Genomic DNA, 24,036 nt, shown 5'->3' with positions numbered 1-24,036 from the left:
TGAAATGTTTCAGGGCCATAATGGCCTTTTTACCGAAGTCCATCCATTGTGTACACTTGCACTTTAACATCTACAGTTATGGTATTCACTGTTGCAGTCCTCACGTGTGGGATTTGCCATAGCAGAAGCAGTCTGCTAGCTCAACCAGCAGAAGCCAGTGGATGTCCCATCAATCACGACATCTGGGTACAAAGGGAATCTGCTGGCACCATGACTCCAGTAATTTCTTGCTTCCAACAAGTAGGAGCCCCCACCCCCCCCCCCCAGTGTGCCCTTGACAGCAGAGGTCTGGGACCCTGGGTTCCAAACCAAATATGCAGGAGAAAGGGGCGCCACACATACTGAGAAGGTGAATGCCCTAGCCTATCCCATGAACAAGAGGAGAATTAGTGTAAGGGTACACAGCTATACTATGTTAGTGTTTCACTGTTGTAGTCCTGATTTGTGGGACGATTCCCAAAGCTGAAAAGGAGGGCGGATGGGAGGATTAAGGAAAGGAAGCACTGCAAAATGGCAGTGAAATCCTGTTCTGGACTTGGAAAAGGTAAGATGGCAATGTTAGTTGAAAGTATGCACAATGGACTTAGTAGCTGCTTCCAAAATGCCCTTAGTGGCCACCCCTTTAAGACGGGCAGTAGGTCTAGTGGAATGTCATCACAGAATCAGGTGGTGTCTTACCATGACGGCTGTAGAAAAGCAGAAACAGAGGGACATACATTTGTAAATTTAGAAACTGGTCTCCCCTCAGAGCTAATGGCGAAGGCCACAAAAAGTGATTTCCGGACATTTTTGGTTCTGTGCAAGTAATAATGAAGTTGCCTAGGCACATCCAAAGAATGAAGGATCCTTTGACCCTTATGAGGGTTGGAAAAGAATGTGGGCAAGTGTATGGTCTGACGAAATCTACCATCACCTTGGGCATAAAGGAAGGGTTAGTCCTGAGACAGTCTGGGTGGAAAATAAGAATGTGGAACATTTCATCAAGGGCCTGAAGCTCTGACACCCTCCTGACTGAGGTAATGGGCCAGTATGACTGAGGTAATGGGCCAGTAGGAAGTCAGTCTTCCAAAGTCAAGAATCAGTGTAAGCTGCCAGTTCAAAGGGTGAGCTTCTCCAGAATGAGACCAAGGTCCCAGGAAGGAACAGATGTTTTTCTGGGAAGCCTGATGTGGACACCCCTCAAACGTTTTCATGAAGGGATGGGAAGAGAGGAGGTTGAGAAGGTAGGTTGGCAAATAGCAGCTGAAGAATGGATTTTTACTGATTAGCCTTTATGAAAAAGGTCTATTCTAGACAAGTATGACAGGATGAAAGGTATGAGCTTGAGGGTTTTGTCCCTTTTATCTGCACAAAATAGACCTTTTCCTTTTGGCGGAGTAAGACTACTATTCAGTCTCTTGGCTTAGAATGTCCAGGACCCACTTGTTCTGGAGCCACGCTTTCCATGGGATCAAGGTATCATCGTAGCTGTCAATTTGTGCACGCAGTTTGGGCTGTATTATTGTGCCCCTATTATGCGTAAAGTCTACTCTGTGGCAGCTGAAATGGCTCCTTGTTGGCTAGACTGCGTAAGAGTGTACCAGTGCTGCCTTGACCAATCTGGTGCTGTCAGAATTACCCTTGGGCCCTCTTCCCTTATTTGCAGCAATACCCTGGGTAGAAATGGCATTGCGAGAAGAGAACTGTTCAAGGAAAGGAAAAGGCATCCATCTTCCAAGCCCAAATTTTGCTCCTGAAGCAAAACTTTTTTCAAGTAAGCATTTTCTTTGGTGGCAGACAGCACCTATAGCACACCCCATTTTTTTTGACTATGCTGAGAAATATTTCCCAATGTAGCTGCCCACTTATGGGGCAGTGAGACTGCTGCTGAGGTGATCCACTAGTGGACTGGCTTCTCCTGGTGGGTACTGTGCCATGAGGTGCAGCCCTAGGAGTTTGCAATTTCCCAAAGGTCCATGGTTAGGGGGCAGGAGTGGGTCCACCCCCATTTATGCAACAACTTATATTGTCCATTTTCACCAAGATGACTCTGGGTTCCCATTTCTTTTAGACGGCAATCGGGCCTTTCCTTTTTGGACTGCCATTAGTTTTTAGGTTGACTGTGTTTTTGAACGTATTGTCCCATCTGCCTTGAGTCTGGAAGTTAAAATGGGCTCTCCAGGCTATTTTTGATGCATCTGCTGTCAGATTTCGGTCCTTGAGGGTGAACCCTGAAGGGAAGGCCTGGATTGAGACAGCATGCTTGGACCCACCAGGCAAACTCTTTCCTGAGACAAGAAGCAGTTTTAGTCAATGCGAGACTGGATGTTGGCATCACAAATTTTTGAGATGCCACTGCAGCTCTCATACGTAGCCTGGCCAGAAAGAATGATAATTCTAGAGGACATATATCCCAGGTACCCAAGATACCATCTGGCTGTAAGGTACTTCTTGACCACAAGCTTTTTAATGTACAGGGTTAGGAAGGTAGCCTTGTCAGGAGGGAGGAAAGGCTTCAAGAGCTGAGCCCAGTAAAGCTCTAAGAAACCATCCTGTTTGCGGGGTTTGAGATTTTTGTGTACTGATGGTGAGCTCCACTGAGGTAATTAAATTTCTGGGCATAAAGCAGGTCTGCTTTGAGTTTTTCCTAGGCTTTTTGCATAATCCAATCTTCTAAGTACAGCAAATCTGCATTCCCTTTGTTCTGCAGAAGGGTATCAAGAGCAAAGCATTCTCTGAAGACCCTGGGTGCAGCAGATAAGCCAAAGGGCAAAGCAGAGAACTGATGGTGCTCAATACCTCCCTGCTAGGTCCCTGGGGACATGATCCTGCACACCTATTGGAGTCTGTTTGCCACTGTCTAGGACAATGGTGCAGTCTGTCCTCTTCCTAGGCTTTGACTTTGGGTGGGGGTCTGGACAGGACCAATGTTTGGTATGGCTAATTCCATATAAAACGAGAAAGTTGGACCTGAAGGAAGTCCATGCAAACTGTTAAGGGCAGCCTCAGCCTTAGGAGCAAAAAAAAAAAAAATCTAAGGGGGCTTCCAGAAGACTGAATTTGACATGTTCAGGAAGGGCCTGCTCCCTCAGCCAGGCATGCCTTCTACTGACAGATCCTGTGGCTGCTGCCCTGCTGGAGCCTTCCCAAGGCATCACAGCTACAGTGTAGAGTGTTTAGCAACCTGAAAGCAGCAGTTGCACAGATCCATCAATTTCTTTGATAGGGTCTTATTTTCAATTCCTATATGTTCTTGTTTCATCTGGTCATGAGGGCTTTTCTGAACCCAAGGCTCTGCTTTCCCTGTCTGTAGGCAAAGGATTTTTGGAAGAGATGGCTTTTGCCTGGAGTCAGCACTTCAGGATCTGCCACAAGGTTCTTAAAGGCAGATGTGGGAATTTAGAGCCCTGTAAGGGGCAGTGTAAAGAGACCAGTTGTAAAGAACCTAGGAAGACAGTCTACCACCTACAAGACTGGAGATATGAAGGGGCTTACCATTCAGGGAGATTTCTAATCCTCTTCCTGGATCGGGGGCCGTCCTGAAATATCGTCAGGTGGAAGAGGAGGCAAGGTTCTCAGTCAGAATCCCTATAGGAAGCAACAGATGCACTCTCCTTAAAGGGGGATTCACCATGATCAAACTCATCCACCAAGAGGAGTCAGAAAATTCATGTGGTAGTGTACCCCTTTCTTTTACCAGGGGATGTTTCAGGGGGAGGGAGGTGTCTGGATCTGACTAATGAAATCAAATCCTCAGTCATCCTCACTAGGTATCACTCTGCTAGGCCTGAGTGGGAGCCAGTAGGCCTAGGCTGAGATGGTGGGTGTAGCTTTTAGTGAGCAGTTTTAGGTTCTGGCCCAAGGCTGACCTTCGCACTAATACTTGGATAAACAATGGACTCCCACGAGCAACAGGCAGAGGCCATCTCCTGACAGGAGTCATCTGTTTTAGATGGTCATAGGAAGGCAGAGCCTATGACTCAGTGCCGGACCCAACAAGTCCTTAGACTTGCACAGAAGTACAGGGATCTGGAGGCATACCAGACTCCAAACGGGTTTCTACAGAGGCCTCTGCCACCACCTCAGTCTAAGGAGGCTGCGAAGGTGGCTCACCTTTAACAATCACAAGCCTAGGAAGACAGACTGCAAATGAGCATTATCAAGGTCCTACACTTGAACTTAAAGTGGTCTACAATCACAGCCTGACTGGCAGATGAAATGGTATGGGAATGCCCTGTCAACTCACTGAAATGCTGAGCTAAAATCTCAGCCCTATACTTGATAGTTCTATTAAAACAAGCACAAAACTGACAGGAACGTTTTCAGGCCACAAATAAGATGCACAAATAAATGAAAGCCCCAGTGTGGTATCAGTTTGCCACAGTGGAGACTGTTCACCTTCTGACATTAGTCAAACAAGTACATGAAATGTTCCCCAACAAGGTATTTAGCTTTAGAAATCTTTCTCTGGTGCATACAAACCAATGTACTGACTAGCACTCTGCTTCACGCTTTGACAGCAAGAATGAACTGAGTTCATGGTGGTGGCAGATTCCCTTTATAACCAAACTAAGTCATGTCTGAAAGGGTGTCTGTTGGCTTCTGCGGGAGGGGAAAATATTCCGATAGTACAGCCAGCCAAGGTATTCCACGGTGATACATCTCACAAGAGACCAGTTTTGTCTTTTTGGTGCGACAGCTGCCTATATAAAGCAGGGTGTGGTTCAGACCACTGATGTACCTCAACTTACTAGGGATCGCATGTGAAATTATAATCTGCAGTTTACCATCTATGGGAACGGATTCTTCAGTCGTAATGCACTCTGATACCATATGGGCCTCCATCAGGGCCTTGGAGGAGGGCAACAGAAAAAGTCAGATGTACTGCAGGTCCTAGAACACCTCAGCATGTGCACTGTAATCGGAGTATATGGCCTGGCCTTTTTTGTCGAGGGGTGGAGATGCATCTGGGGAAGCAGAATCCATCAAGGAGTGGTCGAAAAGTTTCAGATGTGGAGTCTGCAAGAAAGCGTTGAGAAACCAAATGGGACTGGCAGATGGAACAAGACCTTCTAAGTAGTGTTTTGCTCTTACACAGGAGACCAGGAATACAGATCTTGCTCCTACACAGGAGACCAGGAATACAAGATCTTTGTACAGGATATACTTAACTCACTTGCGCTTCGAGGACATCCAAAACAGACAGCACAACAAAATAAGTAAAAGAAGGTTCTCAAAGAGGTACTTCTGTTTTTAATGACGCTATGGTACCAATGACGCTATGGTACCAATGACGCTATGGTACCAATGACGCTATGGTACCAATGACGCTATGGTACCAATGACGCTATGGTACCAATGACGCTATGGTACCAATGACGCTATACGGTCCAACCGATGCATGAACTGTGTTGGGAGAGTGAGGATCTATGGTCATAGATCTGCCTATATTCCACTTCCCTTGGGGTCAGAGACCACACATCGGACATACAACCTAGGGAAAAGTTGCTTTGGTACTCCAGCAGTGAAAACCCACTTGTTTGGAATACTGCATCAATTATTTCAGTCAGGACATGCTGCAATTCCCAAATACATCTACAGGTATTTTCGCTTACCCTGAGAACTTTCAATAAGGTAACAGGAGTTTGTGAATATGACCATAAGTAATATCCTGAACTACAAATCCTGATTACAAGCTTGTTTAGCATGCACAATTTGCAGACCTTGCACTCATGTGGACAGTGGTCGCAAGCCAGTGTCAATCAGTATTAATACACAAGTAAATAAACTACTAAACATATAATGCAATGATGCAAAGTACTTCTCAAACCTAGTTAGATTTAACCCTTGATCATAAACATCTGAAAAATGGAAATAAAATAATGGCTTTTAATTGTCATTTAAAGTATACAGCATGGGAAATGTGCTTACTCAAATATACATCAATTCCAGTGATGCTGGCAAGACAATTTTTTCTATTATGACAAATATGAAACAAGTGTACATTAAACAAGGAAAATGCAATCCCTTTTAAAATAGAAAATAAAAGCAAAGTCTGAATTCTAAATTACTTTCACAGTGGTCTGTAGAAATATGAAGGTTCCAACATGACAAACCTTAAATGTCTCACCAGCACACTAGTGCCTCCATGAATCCTTGGAACTTATGCTATAATGGACTACCAAAATTAAAAAAAAAATTACTATCCAGTCAACTTTAAAATCATATTGAGGAACGAAGATAAACTGCAGTGGATTGTACATAACTTCTGCAGAGTAACCAGTCAATTGTTTATAAACTTAGTATTCATCCATCCTTTCTAGAACCGTTGAGTTGCTGCTGCTGCATGCAGCAAAGGCAGTTCATTAAAACCACAGCAGAGAAACCACAAGACATGTAGAAATCTACTTCAAGCAAGTCGACCAATACACATTACACAAAAAGGAAATGTTAAAAATGGCGATTATACTATCATACAAGTCCAACTAGGCAATGCCAGACTGTCCTATTTCTTGGCTTGTTTTGTGATCATGCCCCTTGGTGGGGTAACCGGTCTGCTTGCATTTGGCTTTTTTTTCTCTGCTGGTTTTAATATCTAAGAGACAAAAAAAAAAAAAGGGAATTAACGACAAGGGAAAATGTATGTATTCTGAAACTCAAAATATGCAAATGCTACATGAAACAAATTGGTTAAAGCATTGTAAAAGTTCAATGCATCTTCAACATGAAAATACAGCACCGATTATGGCAAAACAATTCAAATAAGCTGCAGCTCTATTATGAAGTCCCAGAACAACCTTTTTTGTGCAAACTACTCTAACCACTCAGTGCTCTCATCTGGATGGAAGGCTGTCTACTGCACTAAATCAGACATTTATATGTCAACTCTGCTACTGCGGCAAGCAAGTGGCCTTTTTTTCACTCTGCTGACCAGATTAATCCCACTAGATCAATGGCCTGTTTTTATGAAAGGCCCAACATGGCATTTACATTGGAGAAATTTGGCTGGGACACCAGGGGAAGTACAGCTGTGACCACAACCATAAATGTGGCTGTTATTCACTGTTTCAGTCCTGACTTGTGGGATTTCCTGCTCTGGAAGCCCTTAGCCAGCCCAACTACCAGAGTAAAAATCTCCCTCCTCAGGCTAGAGGAAGCCCTATCCCGATGGCTGGCTCCCTTTATACTCCAGCATACTGACAACACCATGACATCAGTTATTTCTTGCCCCTTAAAAGGCAGGAGCCCCTAGGATGAACCATAGGCAAGGGACAAAGGAAGAAAAAGGGGGCCTGCTACCTAAACACCAGAGGGTCCTCTGTGGTTAAGAAAACAAGCAGACTACTGTAGGCAAAAAAGGGGGGAAGGAGGAAGGGAAAGACTGCAACAGTGAATACACCAGAACCTAAATTTATGGTAACTGTACACTACTGTACTATCTTCATGCTTCACTGTTGCAGTCCTGACTTATGGGATGAATCCCAAAGCAGAAATGAGTGGAAGGTAGATTATGGATGAGTATGCCATGCAAGATGAGTGGCAAATCCAGCTTTAGACTTGGAGAAGGCTGTTAAGTGGCAGTGTTTGGTAAAGGTATGCATGAATGACCAGGGAGCAGCTTCCAAAAGGTCTTTGGTAGGTACTCCTTTTAGGAAGGAGGTAGACAAAGTGGTCCTAGTGGAAAGAGTTCTTAGTTTCAGGAGGCTTTTTACCATGATGGCTGTAACAAAACAGTGGGAGATCCACTTGGAGCTAGTCTGCTGGAGGCTGGTTTCCCTTCAGAGCCCATGACAAAGGAAAGAGTTGGTCTGATTTTCTGAAGGCTTTAGTTCAGTCAAGGTAGTAGCAAAGCTGTCTGTGCACATCCGAGTGAAGGATTCTTTTCCCCTGGCTCTGAGGCTTGATTCAAGGATGTGTCTGACCACCTTGGGCATAAAGGATGGATTAGTCCTGAGCGACACTCTGGCTAGAATAAGACAAATGGTTCCACTGCCATGACAGCTTGCAGCTCAGAAATTCTCCTAGCTGAGGTGATAACCTGGAAAACTCTACCCTTAACTGGCTAAGACTTCAGCAGAAACTGCCAGTTCAAAAGGAGGTGTGGATCATCTCCTGGGATGTATGATGTGAACCACACTCCTAAGGAATTGCTTCATCGGGGGGTGGGAGGAAGAGTAGGAATGTGGGCTGAAATGGCAGAAGCGTGAATTTTGATGGAAGAAAATGATAGGCCTCTCTCCACCAGGGTAGCCAGGTAATCTAGAATGGCAGAGATATTGGCAGAGTTAGGACTGATGTCATGCTGCTGACACCAAATGGAGAATCTTTTCCATTTGGCCAAGTACGATTTCCTAGTATTCGGCCTTCTAGTCTCCAAGAATGTTTTGAACTCGTCTGCTTAGGGTATGCTCAGAGTAGTACTTTTGGGAATTATCTAGGCTGAGAGTTTGACAGTCTGTAGGTTGGAGTGTCTTGTCCCGTCCACTCTGAAGGAACTGCCACATTTTCGTTGGTTAAACTTAGCAGAGGATACTAGTGCTGTTTGGGCCAGTGTGGGACTATCAGGATGACCCCTGGAAGAGGCAGCAGTAGAGGAAACAAAGGAAAAGGTAGCTCCAAAGGAAGAAAGCATCTGTCCCCTCCAGGCTGTCTGTAGTTTGCTCCCAGAACAGAACCTTTTAAGTTCAGCATTTTCTCTGGTGGCAAAGAGAGCTGCAGGGGATTTCCATTTTTGGACTATGGTGAGAAATGTTTGATACAGATGTCACTCATGGGGGATCTATCAAGTTCCTACTGATATGATCTGCTAGACTGTTTTCAGTCCCTGGGAGGTACTGTTGCTCTCTGCCAGGGCCCTGTGGCCTAGAACTCCCCTGGCTACGGGTTCCTGAGGACCACTGCCTGGGCCTTTCTAAATGTTGCTGCCTTTGAGGCCTTTCCCTCAGAGGCTTCCTCTGACCACTTTTTGACAAGGGGGGCAGTCTCATTTGAATCAGAAGGTTCGGAGAAAACTTCAGGGGTAGGATCCCTTTTCCTTAGTGTTGCCTAGCGCTAAGGAGATTAGGTCCTTTAACTTGACCAGGTCTTGCTTGTGGTCTACCTGCTCACACTTGGCAGGTTTAGGTGGAGTAACTGAGGTAGAACCATTCTTAGAAGCAGCTCTGACCTTGGTATGTCCACAATCCTGACGCTGTTTGCTTTGTAATGCAAAATGGATGCAGTCTGACGCTTGAAGTAGCATTGCAAAAGTGGCTGACTAAGATGCCTAGCTAAGATTTTGGCTCTAAACCTAATATCCTAGAATTAAATCAGGTGCAAAAATGACACATGGGCCTAGACCAGTGACAAAGTATGAAAGTCTTTGTAGGATTTGCTTACCACAGCAGACAATTTAACCTCATCTGACATGAGTTAAATCAAGAAAGTTCCCCAGCAGGGTAATTATCTTTGGAAGACTTGACTGGTACGGACTGACCTACACACTGAAAAACTGCTTCAGGCTGACAGCAATAAAAACAAACTGTCATGGCACTGGCTGGCTCCTATACCCCAGAGTAGTGATGTCAAGGGCAGGGCATCCGCCAGCCTTTGGAGGGAGATTTTTACTCTGGTAGTCTTGCTGGCCAAGGGCTTCCACAAATCAGGACTGCAATAGTGAAACAAACATCGTTCTCTCCTTTGAACAGAAGTGAAACTCACTGAAGCTGCTTAGGTGGCGACAGGGCTGCTTCTACAATTCTGGTATTCCAAGACAGAACAGAAGACAGTGCAGTAGGAGAAAACGTACTCACTGAAGGAGATGGATATGAAAACTAAAGTTATGTACTTACCGTAATGATACATCAGTGCTCTCCTTCAGTCTAGTTAGTTTAGTTCGACTTGAGAGTTATCAGTGACAGTCCAAGCCCAAAAGCCTGCAGCTCCCAAGCTCGGCCTCTACCCATGCCACCTAACAAACCTCAGATCAGTTTTGCCCCCTACAAACAGTTCCACCATCTCCAAAAATACCGGATACCAAGGACTCCAAACAGGAGGGAAAACCGCATCATGACCTGATCGATCAAAGGATCAAAAGAACATAACAAAGGAGGGGGTGGGGTGGGATGAATGGCGGAACCAGACAGAACACAGACCTATTTTTACACTAAATAACTTGTATCAAAGGTTGTCTTTTCCATCCAGGTTCAACCTGTGGTACAAAGTTCCCCAGCCATGTTACACCCAAGGGAGGACCTAGGAGAGCACATTCTGCAATATGGTAAACCTTGAATGAATATGCAGTTTGTAGAGAGACAAAAGTGCGAGAACTCACCCACATAGCAGTGGCACAAATGTCAAAAGGATGGTAGAAGTATCCATGGCTACAGTAGAATAACTTCAGTTCGCATGGCATAAGCCTTGCACAGCGCAAACAAGCCAGGCCCTTGCACAGCGCAAACAAGCCAGGCCCTTGCACAGCGCAAACAAGCCAGGCCCTTGCACAGCGCAAACAAGCCAGGCCCTTGCACAGCGCAAACAAGCCAGGCCCTTGCACAGCGCAAACAAGCCAGGCCCTTGCACAGCGCAAACAAAATGCAATTAAATAACCACTTGGACAGAGTACACAGATACTTGCTTTGCCAAACAGGCCTTAAAGAAAACTGGTTGGACTCCCTGAAAGACTTTGCCTTATCCATACAGAAAAGTACAGCTGATTACACTTGCCATTCATTGTTGCAATCCTAATAGGATTTCCTGCAACAGAAAACCATGGCTGGCCCAACTACCAAAGAATTATCTCCTCCTGAAGCTGGTGGATGCCCTAACCAATGTCAAAACTTCTGGGTATAAATGAAGTCATCTGGTGCCATAAAATACAGTGTACACTTACCATAAATGTAGATGTTAGAGTATATTCACTGATGCAGTCAACATACCTGGGTTATCTCTGCCTGCAGGTAGCCCTCAGTCAGCCTGAATTACCAGAGTCTTCTGATTTCTGCGTTGGATGCTGTCACCTCTTCCATGATGTCATGTAGTCAGGGGTATAAAACATGCAGCAGATGCAATTACATCAATTTTTCTTCCCCAAGATATCAGGAGCCCCTAAAATAGGAAGGTATTACATGGTGTGGAACACCTCCAGTAAAAAGTAAAACCCCCTGCCATAAAAGATGGCCATAAAGAAAATAGGTAGAAAGGATAGAGAAAGCCAGGGGGCTGGAGGGGGGGAAACCAGGACTGCAGTGAATACACTAACATCTACATTTATGGTTAAGTGTACACAACTGTACTATGTTCTTAGTGTTCCACTGTTGCAGTCATCACACTTGGTTTGATTCCCAAAGCTGAGAAAGGGTGGAGGCAGTCAAGAAGTGTTAAGGCTGGCTAGCAGGCCTTAAGACTGCTGTAGCAAATCCAGCTCTGGATTTAGAAAAAATAGGTAAGTGGTAATGCTTGAAGGTGTGTACAGAACTCCAGGTTGCAGCTTCCAGGATGTTCCTGGTAGTGACTCCCCTGAGAAATGCTGTAGAGGTTGATGTAGCTCTAGTGGAATGAGTTCTGATCCCCTGAGGGGTAGGTTTTCCATGGTGCTTGTAGCAGAAATGGATGCAGTGCCATCCATTTGGAAATGGTTTGCTTTGAAATAGCCTTGCCCTCTGCCCCTGTAGCAAAAGCTGACTAGCAGCTGGACAGATTTTCTGAAAGGCTTAGCCCTGGCAAGGTAGAACCTGAGCTGTCTGTGCACGTCCAAGGAGTGCAGGATCCTTTCCCCTTTATTCTGAGGATTAGGGAAAAAGGTTGGCAAATGGATGGAATGGTTTAAAGCCACAATGGATACCACCTTGGACATAAAGGATGGGTTAAGTCCTGAGGGAAACCCTGTCAGCATGGAAAATAATTAAGTGCTCCGCCATTAGTGCCTGCAACTCAAACTCTTCTTGCTGAAGTAATAGCTAGAAGTAAGGCTGTTTTCCAAGAGAGGAAATTTAACTCTGCTGAAGCAGAAGGTTCAAAAGGGGGAAGTGTGAGCTTTTCCAGTACAAAGTTAAGTTCCCGGGCCAGAGTGGGAGCTCTCCTAGGGGGCCTTAAATTGTTAGCTCCCCTCAGGAACTGTTTGAGAAGGTGAGAAAAAAGGTGGCTCAGTATTATGAGCTGAGATGGCAGAGGCATGAATCTTAATGGATGAGAAGGATAGGCCTCTGTGGAGCAGCTCTTCTAGGTAATCCAGGATCTGAGGCAAGGTGGGCACAGCTGTCTCCTTTCCTTGAGACAGCATCCAAGAACAAACTTTCCCACTTTCCAGCATAAGATTTCCTAGTAGTAGGCCTTCTGGCCTCAAGGATGACATCTAGCACCTGTTTGCAGAGGGATGCTGGTGGTGTATTCAGGGGATAAGCCAGGCTGCAAGGTTTAGGGCTCGCAGCTGTGGATGCAAAATATGTTCCTCCTGCTAAAACGGCAGGGTAGGTACCAGGGTGGCACTGTTGACGGACTGCAGAGTGGGTACCAGTGCTGGCGTGGCCAGTCTGGTGCAATAAGGACTGCCCTTGGCCTGTCCTGTTTGATCTTTAGTAGCACTTGAGGAGGAAAGGCATAAAGTACAGTTTTGTACCTACCATAAATGTAGATGTCCGATAGGAATGCATCTGCAGTCCTTACAAATGGGTTGTCCTGTCGTCAGGCAGCCCTTCGGTCGGCCGGATTCCAAAGTCTGGGTCTGGCCTCGGCTGGTGTCGCACTTCACCCGACGTCATAGCTGCAGTTTTTCGGGTATAAAAGGCATCAGCCAACGCCATTTTCCTCAGTGTTTCTTGCCCCAGGTGCCCTCTTCGAAGGCTAAATTTGGATAAATGCCAATGTTTCCAAATAGTAGAGAGCAAACAAAAAATAAGCATGTATGTACATATATACAAACAAATACACCATAATAGATCCCCCCCCAGCTAGCTATAAGGTGGGCAAACACCCTAGGAGTACCACAGAGGGGAAGGCGGGTGGGTAATCCTGACTGCAGATGCATTCCTATCGGACATCTACATTTATGGTAGGTACAAAACTGTACTATGTCCTTCAAGGATGCATCTGCAGTCCTTACAAATGGGTAGAATACCATAGCTAACCTAGGGGAGGAGGAAGAAATTATGGTGTAGTTAGGATCCCTTGCAAAACAGCAGTGGCAAACCCTGCTCGGGATCTAGAGTATAAAGGTAAGTTATAATGCTTGGCAAATGTATGCACGGAGGTCCAAGTAGCAGCCTCTATAATGTCCTTGGTAGCCACTCCTCGTAAGAAAGCTGTGGTAGTGGCTGTAGCCCTTGTAGAGTGAGGCCTGATGTTCTCTGGAGTTTTCTTTCCATGGTAGGAGTAACAAAATCTAATGCAATTTCCTATCCACCTGGAGATTGTCTGTTTTGACATTGCTTTTCCTTCCCTTCCTGTTGCATATGCTACCAGTAGCTGGTCAGTTTTTCTATTGCCCTTGGTCCTGTCCAGGTAGTAGAGTAACTGTCTATGTACATCCAAGGTGTGCAACAGTCTTTCTCCCCTGTTCTGTGGGTTGGGGAAGAATGTAGGTAGGTGGATAGCCTGATTTAAAGATACTCTGGATACCACCTTAGGCATAAATGTAGGATTTGTTCTCATGGACACTATCTTGATGGAAGATCAGGAAGGGTTGCACTGCCATTAATGCCTGTAGTTCAGATACCCTTCTTGCTGAAGTGATTGCCAGCAGGAAAGCAGTCTTCCATGATAAGTATTGTAATTCTGCTGTTGCTGCTGGTTCGAAAGGAGGAAGTGTCAATTTTTCTAGCACAAAGTTAAAGTCCCATGCTGGCAATGGTGGTTTCCTAGGAGGTTTTACATTTTTAATTCCTCTCAGAAACTGCCTAAGCAGAGGATGCGAGAAGACAGGAGGATCCGAGCTGTATTCTGCAGAAATAGCTGATGCATGTATCTTGATGGAAGAATAGGACAGGCCTGTGTGGAAGAGCTCTGCCAAGTATTGCAGGATGCTGGCTATGTTTACCTGTGACACATTTTCTCCCTTTGCAGTACTCCAGATGAGATATCTTTTCCATTTTGCTGCATAATTTTTCCTTGTTGAGGGTCTGCGAGCCTCAAGGATAATGTCTTTAACCCTTTGTGATAAATTTGGGTTAATTGATTTTATGTAATGTTCCAGGCAGTCAGCTGCAGAGTTTTCAGGCTTGGATGCAGGATGTTGTAGTTGTTCTGTGTTAACAGCAATGGAACCAGGGGTAGTGTCCATATTTGTTCCCGAGACATGCTCCTTAGTAATGGGTACCAATGTTGTCTTGGCCAGTCTGGAGCTATCAGAATGATCCTTGGACGGTCCTCTTTGATCTTCAATAGCACCTTGTGCATCAAAGGAAGTGGTGGAATGCATATGCCGTCAGATTTTTCCAACTGAAAGATAGGGAGTCCACCTTCCAAGCAAGTGGGTGGTACGTCCTTGTGCAGAATTTCTTTAGCTGGTGATTGCGTGGGGATGCAAATAAGTCTATTTCTGGGAGTCCCCATTTTCTTGTGATGTCCTTGAAGATGTCCGGATGCAGCATCCATTCGTGAGCATCTGTGGTAGTCCTGCTTAATATGTCTGCTAGAATGTTTTCTTTTCCCGGTACAAACATTGCTTGTAACTGAATGTTGCAGCTCAGAGCCACATTCCATAGGTCCAGTGCCATCCGGCATAGAGGGTATGAATGTGTGCCTCCCTGTTTGTTGATGTACCACATTACTGTTGTATTGTCTGTCCTTATCAACTGACCTTCTTGGAGAAATGGTGTGAATGTCTGGATTGCCAATTTTACTGCCAGCATTTCCTTTAGATTTATGTGTAGGTGTAGCTGGTCTTGAGCCCATAAGCCTTGTATGCACCTGTCCTGCATGTGGGCCCCCCAACCGAGGTCTGAGGCGTCCCGTCGTGATGGATTGGCTTGGTTGAATGCTGTAGAAGGGCAATCCTGTGTTTGACTGACAGGCCTGAGCCCACCATAGGAACTCTTGCTTCAGGCATGGGATTATTGGAATTTTGGTTTCTAGGCTGTGCTTGTGTTGAGACCATAAATTCTTTAGGTACCACTGTAGCTTTCTCATATGTAGTCTGGCATGAGGGACCAGTATTATGCAGAATGCCATGAAGCCCAGGGCTTGCAGTACTTTTCTTGCTGTTAGATGGTTCTGTTTTGTTAATGCCAAGAAGTAGAGAGGTAGTTGTTCTTGCTTTTCTACAGTTAGGAATGCCATTTGCTTTGATGTGTCCAGTTCTGCACCCAAAAAGGTTATTCTTTGGGATGGTATCAGCCTTGACTTTATATTGACTGTATATCCCAGGGCCTGTAGCAGGTAAATGACTCTTTGTAAGTCTTTTGTTAGCTTGTTTTTGTTGTCCGCTTGTATCAGGCAGTCGTCCAGGTAGGGGTAAATTTGGATTCCCTGACGCCTGCAATGAGCAATTACTGATGCCAGGCATTTCGTGAACACTCTGGGCGCAGTAGATAAGCCAAAGGGCAATGCTGAGAATTGTTAATGCTCCGATCCTGCAAGAAATCGGAGGTATCTTCTGCAATTTGGTCGTATGGGGACGTGCAGGTATGCCTCCTTGAGATCTAGAGTTACCAGCCAAGACTCCTTGCCCAGCATGGGAAGAAGCTGCTGTAGAGTCAGCATTTTGAATTTTGGAACAATGAGAAATGTGTTTAAAGCGGACAAGTCGAGAATAGGCCTCCATTTGTTCTCTTTTCTTGGTACCAGGAAGAGTCTTGAGTAAAATCCCTTTCCTTGCTCCATAGATGGTACCTTTTCCACAGCTCTCATCCTTAATAATTGAGATATTTGTTTTAGAGCTTCTGTCTTTTGATTTGGAGGTAGGTTTGGCATTCCTCTCTTCCCTGGTAGGGTATGGAAGTGGAACGTGTATCCTTGGTCTATTGTCTGTAAAATCCACTTGTCTCTTGTGATGTAATGCCAGTTTATTGAGAATAAGGCTAGTCTTCCGCCTAAGGGTACTTCTAGTTGTTCCCTGGTAGGCGGTGCCAGAGCCAAGTCACTGTGATTGTCCTGTTGCAGTGGTGGTGGCTGTGTCTGTGCCCTGCTGGTTGTTACCCTGCCACTGGCGTCCCCTGTAGGCACCCCTGGATTGGTTTCTGCCTCTTGATCGCCTATTCCTGCCTCTCTGTGCTTTAGAGGAGTCTGGAAAGGACCAATTTTTGGAGGGCCAATTCCTGCTAAACCTTGGAGGTTGAACCTGTAAGAAATCTTTCACTGTTTGTACAGATTTTGCCTTCTCCTCCATCTTTTTCAGTACCTGTTGTGCAGGACAACCAAATAAATTGGCCTTGTCCATGGGAGCATCTAACAGTTTTGATTTGACATGGTCTGGTAAGGCCTGCTCTTTCAACCAGGCATGCCTTCTGATAACTGTGCCAGTCATGGCTGATCTAAAGGAAGCCTCCAGTGCATCATAGCCGCATTTTAAAGAATGGTTACTAACTTGCTGAATGTTATGTACCATTTCCTGAACATACTTCTTATCGAAAGGTTCATCAGAGGACAGTTTTTTAGTTAACTGGTCAAGCATATATTCTTGATATTGTATCATATGAAATTGACAGTTCAAGGCCCTAGCTGACAGAGTAGCAGAAGTGTAAACTTTTTTACCCCATCTCTCTAAGGATCTGGATTCCCTTTCAGAGGGGAGAGGATTTTTAGCAGAGGTAGTTGCTACAGCCTTAGGCCCCTGGGAGATAGTCTCGGGATCTGCAAAAGGAGCCTTGTATAAATGGTGGTGTGTGTCCGGGACCCTGTAGTACCTATCGAGCTTAGCAGGGGCTGGAGGTAATGAATCAGGAGCAGTACAAGCATCATTAAATTCATCATCTACAACAGAAAGAACTGGGGGTATAGCTAAAGGCCTATGTTGTGGTAAATGCAAAAAGGTTCTAAGCCTTTTCCTGGAGTCTGAAAAATCTTGGCCCTGCCATTGAAATTGTTCCCTCATAGCATGCAAGGTTTCCCCAAAGGAAAATTCCTCAGGTGGAGAGGCAGAAGGGATGGACTCTTCAGCATCAGAGTCTTCGTAAGGGGAATAAGGAGCCTCTGGAGGGTCTGTATTTTCTGAGTCATCAGAGGAATCATCTGTGGACACTGGCTCAGGGGGCTCTGCTCTAGGCCTCTTCTCTGGAGGTGGCGGAGAGGCCCTGTCTGGATGAGGTTGGGATCCCCGGATTAAAGAAATAAGATCCTCGGCCAAGGAAAGCATTTGGGAACTAGAGCTGGGCCTGTGAGAGGGTGTTTTAGCAGGCAAGGCCTTGGAAGATTTAGCTGCTTTAGCCCTAGAAAAAGCCTTGATAGACATAGATGCAGGGGGCCTAGCAGCTCCACGTGCAGGAGTAGATATGTCTAAAGGAATAGTGTCTGATAAATCCTTCAATTTCAGTAGCAGACTCAGCCATGCTGTGTGAGGCCTCGGCTGTAGGAGGCATGCTTTCGGCCGAAGGAAGAACCGTGGACTCTGTTTCAGCCGAAACAGAGACGCTCGCAGTTGGCTTAACAGTGGTTTCGGCCGAAACCGCGGACCGCGAGTGTCGGTCCTTTTCCTTACGCTTTTTAGCTAATTGTGAAGTCGGAGTCTCCGACGGCATGTTGTAAGCAAAAGCGGGACCGAAAAACTCCTCTGCAAACTCCGACCGACGTCTAAGCGTCCGTCGGTTGAAGGAAGCACAGGCTAGACAAGCTGCTACGTCGTGGCCTGGGCCTAAGCAAGGAAGGCAGTAAGAGTGGAAATCCTTATGAGGTATTTGTTTCCCACAAGTTAAACAGTTATTTACTTTTTCTGACATCGGCTGAGGCAAGAAAGAGTCCCCAACGGGGTACTTAGCTTTTTAGAAGTCTTCGGTAGTAGTAATCTCTGGTTCTGACCGACCGGCACTTGTGAACAGCTTCTGCTTCGGGCACCGCGCGGCAAGAAAGACTGAGGAAAATGGCGTCGGCTGATGCCTTTATACCCAATTGACAGCAGCTATGACGTCGGGTGAAGTGCGACATCAGCAGAGGCCAGACCCAGACTTTGGAATCCGGCCGACCGAGGGGCTGCCTGAGGCAGGACAACCCATATGTTAGGACTGCAGATGCATCCTTGAAGGACATCTGTGGTGTTGTCTATCTGGAGCTGTCTTGGAAGGATAAGCTATCTGAAGGCTATCAGAGCCTTCTGTACAGCTAGCATTTCTTTTTGATTGATATGCAGGTGAATGTGTTCTGGGCTCCATTTGCCTAGCATGCGCCTGCCATGTGAGCCTCCCATGCAAATTCTGATGCATCTGTTGTCAGGGTTTGGAAGGAGAGGGTTTGAGTGAATGGAAATCCCTTGTGGTTGCATGCTTCTGCCCACCAAAGGAACTCTGCCCTTAGACAAGGTATGACAGGAATCACTGTTTCCAGGTCCTGAGAATGTGGACACCAGAGACCAAGTACCATTGAAGCTTCCTCATTCAGTCTTGCATACGAAATTAGCAAAATGCATAAGGCCATGAACTCTAGGGCTTGCAGTATTTTCCTTGCAGATAGCTGGGTTTTGGTGGCCATTAGTTTTGAAATAGTTTGCCAAATGGACCTGCTTTTCTGGAGTGAGGAATGCCATCTGGGAAGTTGTGCTCAAGCTTGCTCCCAGGAATACAATCTGACTGGGCACCAGTTGTGATTTCTTTTCGTTGATGGCGTATCCCAGTGAAGTTAGAAGTCTTTTTACAAATGCCAGGTGCTGAAGTAGCAATTTCTGACTGTGCCCGAATCAGACAATCGTCCAACTATGGGTAAATTTGAATATCTCTGCATGCAGCATGCAATGGCTAGAGCCAGGCACTTTGTGAATACGCTGGGCACAGAAGATAAGCCAAAGGGAAGCGCAGAGAACTGATGGTGCATACACAGCCTGCCCTGAAACGTAGACATTTCCTGCAAGACTCCCTTATGGGGATGTTCAGATAAGCTTCTTTTAAGTCTAGGGTGACTAACCAGGCATCGTTGGCTAGCATAGGAAGAAGCTGCTGCAGTGCAAGCATTCTGAATTTTGGAACCACCAGAAAGGTGTTGAGAATTGATAGATCCAGGATAGGGTGCCAAGAGCTCTTTTCTGGGCACCAGGAACAGTCTGGGAGTAGAAAGCCTGTCCCCTTTGTTCTAATGGAACAGGTTGAATAGCCCTGATATGGTGAAGGGAAAGTACTTGCTTTTGAGCCTCTGCCCACTGGTTTGGAGGAAAGTCTGGCAATCCGCTTGGCGTTGGCAGTGAGTGGAAGTAGAATCTGTATCCCTGGGATACAATGTTTAGAATCAGTCTATCCTGAGTAATGGACATCCTATTTTTGCATGAAGGGCAAGTTTTCCTCCTAGGGATGCAAGTACTTGGGCATGGCTGGGAAGGATCACTGGAAAGTCATTGTGAACTTTCCATAAGGGGGTGGCTTACCACTCCCTTTTTTGACGTTGGAACACTCCATTGTTTAGATCTCTGCATACCCCGAGACTGTAGTCTTGGTGGTCTGTTTTCTCCTGGTTTGGACTGAAGGCCTGGGAGGGACTGGAAAGGACCAGTTTTTTGAAGGCCAACTGCCTACTGAATCTAGGTGGCTGCACCTGCAAGAAAATTTTGAGTTTGCATAGATGTAGCTGCCCCCCCCATCTTTTTAAGAACTACTTTGGCTTTTGTGCCAAACTATCCTGATTTAATGGAGCATCTAGTAATTTTTCTTTGACATGGTCTGGCAAGACTTGCTCCTTCAGCCAAGCATGCTTTCTTAATACAGACCCAGTGACAGCAACCCCGCAAGATGCTTCTAAGGCATCAAACCCACACTGCAAAGTATGTTTACTAACTTGGTTTGCAGAATGCATTAACTCTTGTAAATCTATTTTCTGCACAATCTGGAAGTAAAGCCATTTTTTGCTTAATTAGTTCCATAACATGTTGCTGGTACTTCAACATGTGAAATTGGCAATTCAAAGCCCTGATGGCAAGAGTTGCAGAGGTATATACCTTCTTACCTCATCTGTCTAAAGCTCTAGAATCCCTGTCTGAAGGGGTAGGGTTTTTGGCTGTAGTAGCCTTAATGCCTTTAGGTCCCTGGAAAATTCTCTGGATCCACAGTAGGATTCTTAGAGAAATTTGAGAGAGTCAGGTACTCTGTAGTACCAGTCAGGCTTTCTAGGAGCTGCTGGTAAAGTGTCAGGAGTGAGACTGGATTCCATGAAGACATCTACAATATACAGGGGCCTGTGCAGAGGCAAATCTAAAAATACACAGAGTCTCTCTGAACTGAGGATAGCCCTGGCATTCCCAGCGGAAATGCTCTTAAGGTATGCAAGGTTTCACCAAAAGGAAAATCCTCTGGAGGGGAGGCAAAGGGAATGAATTCCTCTGCATCTGAATCCTCATAGGTAGATAAGGTATGTCCTGGTAATCAGAAGGGTCAGAGTCATCAGAATCCTGGTCTGCAGAATCAGAAGGAAATTCAATTTTGTCTTTTGGCAGGGGAAGGCTGGCTTCCCCTAATTAGAGTAAGGTCTTCAGCCATTTGTTTGTGGCATAGGAGCTTGAGCATGTGATTTGGACGTCTGTTTTCTAGGCGTAGCGCAAACTCTGGGCCTGAGAAAAGTACAGTTTTGTACCTACCATAAATGTAGATGTCCGATAGACATGCAACTGCAGTCATAACATGTGGGTTGTCCTGCCTCAGGCAGCCCTCGGTCGGCCGGATTCCAAAGTCTGGGCCCGACGTCGGCTGATGTCGCATTTCTCTCCGACGTCAGAGCGGCTGGAGTACATAAGCATCAGCCGACGCCATTTTCTTCAGTGTTTCTTGCCCCAGATGCCAGGTGCCCTCCAAGGAAGGCTGTAATCAAATTGGAAGACAAAACAGGATTCCAGACAAATAAATGAGCAATAAAACAAATACACCATAACAGATATCCCCAGCTAAGAGTAACAGGGATAGGAGTGGACCCTAGGCATAGAGGGGTATGGAGGGAGGGAAAATCCGACTGCAGTTGCATGTCTATCGGACATCTACATTTATGGTAGGTACAAAACTGTACTATGTCCTTCAAGAATGCAACTGCAGTCATAACATGTGGGTAGAATACCATAGCTTAGCTGGGGGAGGAGGAATGCTCTAGGAAAAAGATGGTGTGGCAATCAAACCCTGCAGGACTGCCGAAGCAAAGCCTGCTCTGGATCTGGAGTATAGAGGGAGATTGTAGTGTTTGGAGAATGTATGCACGGAGCTCCATGTAGCAGCTTCTAGAATGTCCTTAGTAGGCACCACTCTTAAGAATGCTGTAGAGGTGGCTGTAGCTCTGGTGGAATGTGGTCTGACATTGGCTGGAACAGTCTTTCCATGAAAGGAATAACAGAATCTGATGCAATGTCCAATCCATTTTGAAATAGTCTGCTTTGAAATTGCTTTTCCTTGGACTGCAGGGGCGTAAGCTACAAAAAGTTGTTCAGACTTCCTACTGGCCTTGGTTCTGTCCAGGTAGTATCGAAGTTGTCTGTGAATGTCCAAGGTATGCAACAGTCTTTCCCCCTTATTCTCAGGATTGGGGAAGAAAGCAGGCAGATGAATGGCTTGATTTAAAGAAACCCTAGATACCACCTTTGGCATAAAAGTAGGGTTGGTCCTTAATGAAACCCTGTCTCTCTGAAAAATTATGAACGGTGGTATTGCCATTAGGGCCTGTAGTTCCGAAACCGTTCTTGCTGAGGTAATTGCCAACAGGAAAGCGGTCTTCCATGAGAGAAATTGCAAGTCAGCTGAAGCTGCTGGCTCAAATGGAGGTAAAGTCAGTTTTTCTAGGAAAAATTTGAGTTCCCAGGCTGGCACTGGGGCCTTTCTTGGTGGCTTAATGTTCTTGATTCCCCTGAGGAATTGCCTTAGCAAAGGGTGTGAAAAAACAGGAGGATCAGTGTTGTATCTAGCTGAAATAGCTGATGCATGTATCTTTATGGAAGAATATGAGAGGCCGTTCTTTAGCATATCTGCCAAATATTCCAAGATGAGTGGGATGTTCAACAATGATGCAGCATGTCCCTTGCTGGTATTCCAAATGCTGAATCTTTTCCACTTTGCTAAGTAAACCTTTCTGGTGGATGGTCTTCGAGCCTCTGTTAGGATCCACTGAACTTCCTTGGAGAGAGATAGGTTGAGGTTATTTATGGGATATCCCAGGCTGTTAGCTGCAGTGTCTGAAGGTTTGGATGCACTGTTTCGAAATTGTGTTGTCAAAAGTAGAGGCCATTGGGGAAGGGCCCACCTCCTGGTGTGACATATGCTCCGTAGTAGTGGGTACCAGTGTTGTCTTGGCCAGTCCGGAGCTATTATGATTCCCTTGGGTTTCTCTGCTTTGATCTTTAGTAATACTGAGGTCATCAGTGGCAGAGGTGGGAATGCATAGATTGTTAGGAAGTTCCAGTTGAATGAGAGAGCATCTATTTTCCAAGCTTTTGGATGGTATGTCCTTGTGCAGAATTTTGGTAGAAGATGGTTGAGGTGAGGCAAATAGGTCCACTTCTGGCCTGCCCCACGTCGAAGTGAGTTGTGTGAAGACCTTCGGATCCACTCGTGTGGATCTGTGAAATTCCTGCTTAGGCTGTCCGCCAACACATTGTCTTTGCCTGGAACAAACTGGGATTGTAACTGGATGTTTAGGCTCAGTGATTTTTCCCAAAGATGCATTGTCAGTCTGCAAAGGGGGTAAGAGTGGGTGCCCCCTTGCTTGTTTATGTACCACATCACAGTGGTGTTGTCTGTCCGTATCAGTAAATGGCCTTGCTGAAGTTGGTGTTGAAAGGCCTCGATGGCATGCATTACTGCCAGCATTTCCTTTTGGTTTATATGCAGATGTGTTTCCTTTGGAGACCATTGTCCTTGTATACACCTGCCTTCCATGTGCGCCCCCCATCCAAGGTCTGAGGCGTCTGTGGTCATGGTCTGTGTTATCTGTGGTTTTTTGAATGACATACCTGTGTTTGCCTGGCTCACAGAGGCCCACTATAGGAATTCCTTTTGTAGGCATGGAATGAGCGGTATGACAGTCTCCAAGTTGTTGCTGTGTTGAGACCAAATGCTTTTTAGGTACCATTGAAGCTCTCATGTGTAGTCTTGCTAATGGAACCAGGAGAAAGCAGGATGCCATGTAACCCAGGGCCTGTAGGAATCTCCTTGCAGTCATCTGGGTGAGTTTTGCTAAACCTTTGAAGTAATGAGTTAACTTCTCTTGCTTGTCTTCTGTCAGGTAAGCCATTTGAGAGGCTGTGTCTAGTTTGGCTCCTAAGAAGATTTGCTGGGATGGCTGCAGTCTTGACTTTTGGAAGTCGACTGTGTATCCCAGAGCTTGAAGTAATCGTATGACATAGTCCAAGTTTTTTGTCAACATCAATTTGTCGTCCGCTTGTATGAGGCAGTCGTCCAGGTACGGGTAAATTTGTATCCCCTGGAGCCTGCAATGAGCAATTACTGAAGCCAGGCATTTTGTGAAAACTCTGGGCGCAGTAGATAAGCCAAATGGCAATGCTAAGAATTGATAATGCTCTGGCCCTGCAAGAAATCTGAGGTATCTTCTGCAGCTGTGTCTGATAGGGACATGCAGGTATGCCTCCTTGAGGTCCAGAGTAATCAGCCAAGACCCCTTGCCCAGCATGGGAAGGAGTTGCTGTAGAGTCAGCATTTTGAACTTTGGTATTATGAGAAAGGTGTTTAATGCGGACAAGTCCAGTATTGGTCTCCATTGAGATTCTTTTCTTGGAACAAGGAACAGTCTTGAGTAAAACCCCTGGTCTTGTTCTTGTTGTGGAACTCTTTCTATTGCTTTCATCCGAGTCAGCAGAGTGATTTGCTTGATAGCCTCTGCCCTCTGGTTTTGTGGTAGGTTTGGCATGCCTTGTTTTCTTGGCAAGGTATGAAAATGGAACCTGTACCCTCGGTCTATAATGTCCAAAATCCATTTGTCCTTTGTCAGTCTGTGCCAATTTTCTGCAAACAGAGATAATTTCCC

General features: G+C 45.7%; 1 protein-coding gene across 1 annotated transcript in view; it reads right to left on the bottom strand.

The window, feature by feature from the left end:
• Positions 1-5,854: 5,854 nt before the first annotated feature.
• PPP1CC (protein phosphatase 1 catalytic subunit gamma) overlaps positions 5,855-24,036 on the bottom strand; it is an 833,371-nt gene continuing 815,189 nt past the window's right edge. Inside the window, exon 7 of the mRNA XM_044068633.1 lies at positions 5,855-6,574. Coding sequence (XP_043924568.1) covers positions 6,485-6,574 — 90 coding nt within the window. The 3' untranslated portion in view covers positions 5,855-6,484. The remainder of the gene's footprint in view (positions 6,575-24,036) is intronic.

The sequence above is a fragment of the Protopterus annectens genome, chromosome 4.part0 (genome assembly GCF_019279795.1).
Source record: "Protopterus annectens isolate FY-2018-M chromosome 4.part0, PAN1.0, whole genome shotgun sequence".
NCBI classification, from domain to species: Eukaryota; Metazoa; Chordata; order Ceratodontiformes; family Protopteridae; genus Protopterus; species Protopterus annectens.
This window is presented reverse-complemented; position numbering and strand designations above follow the sequence as displayed.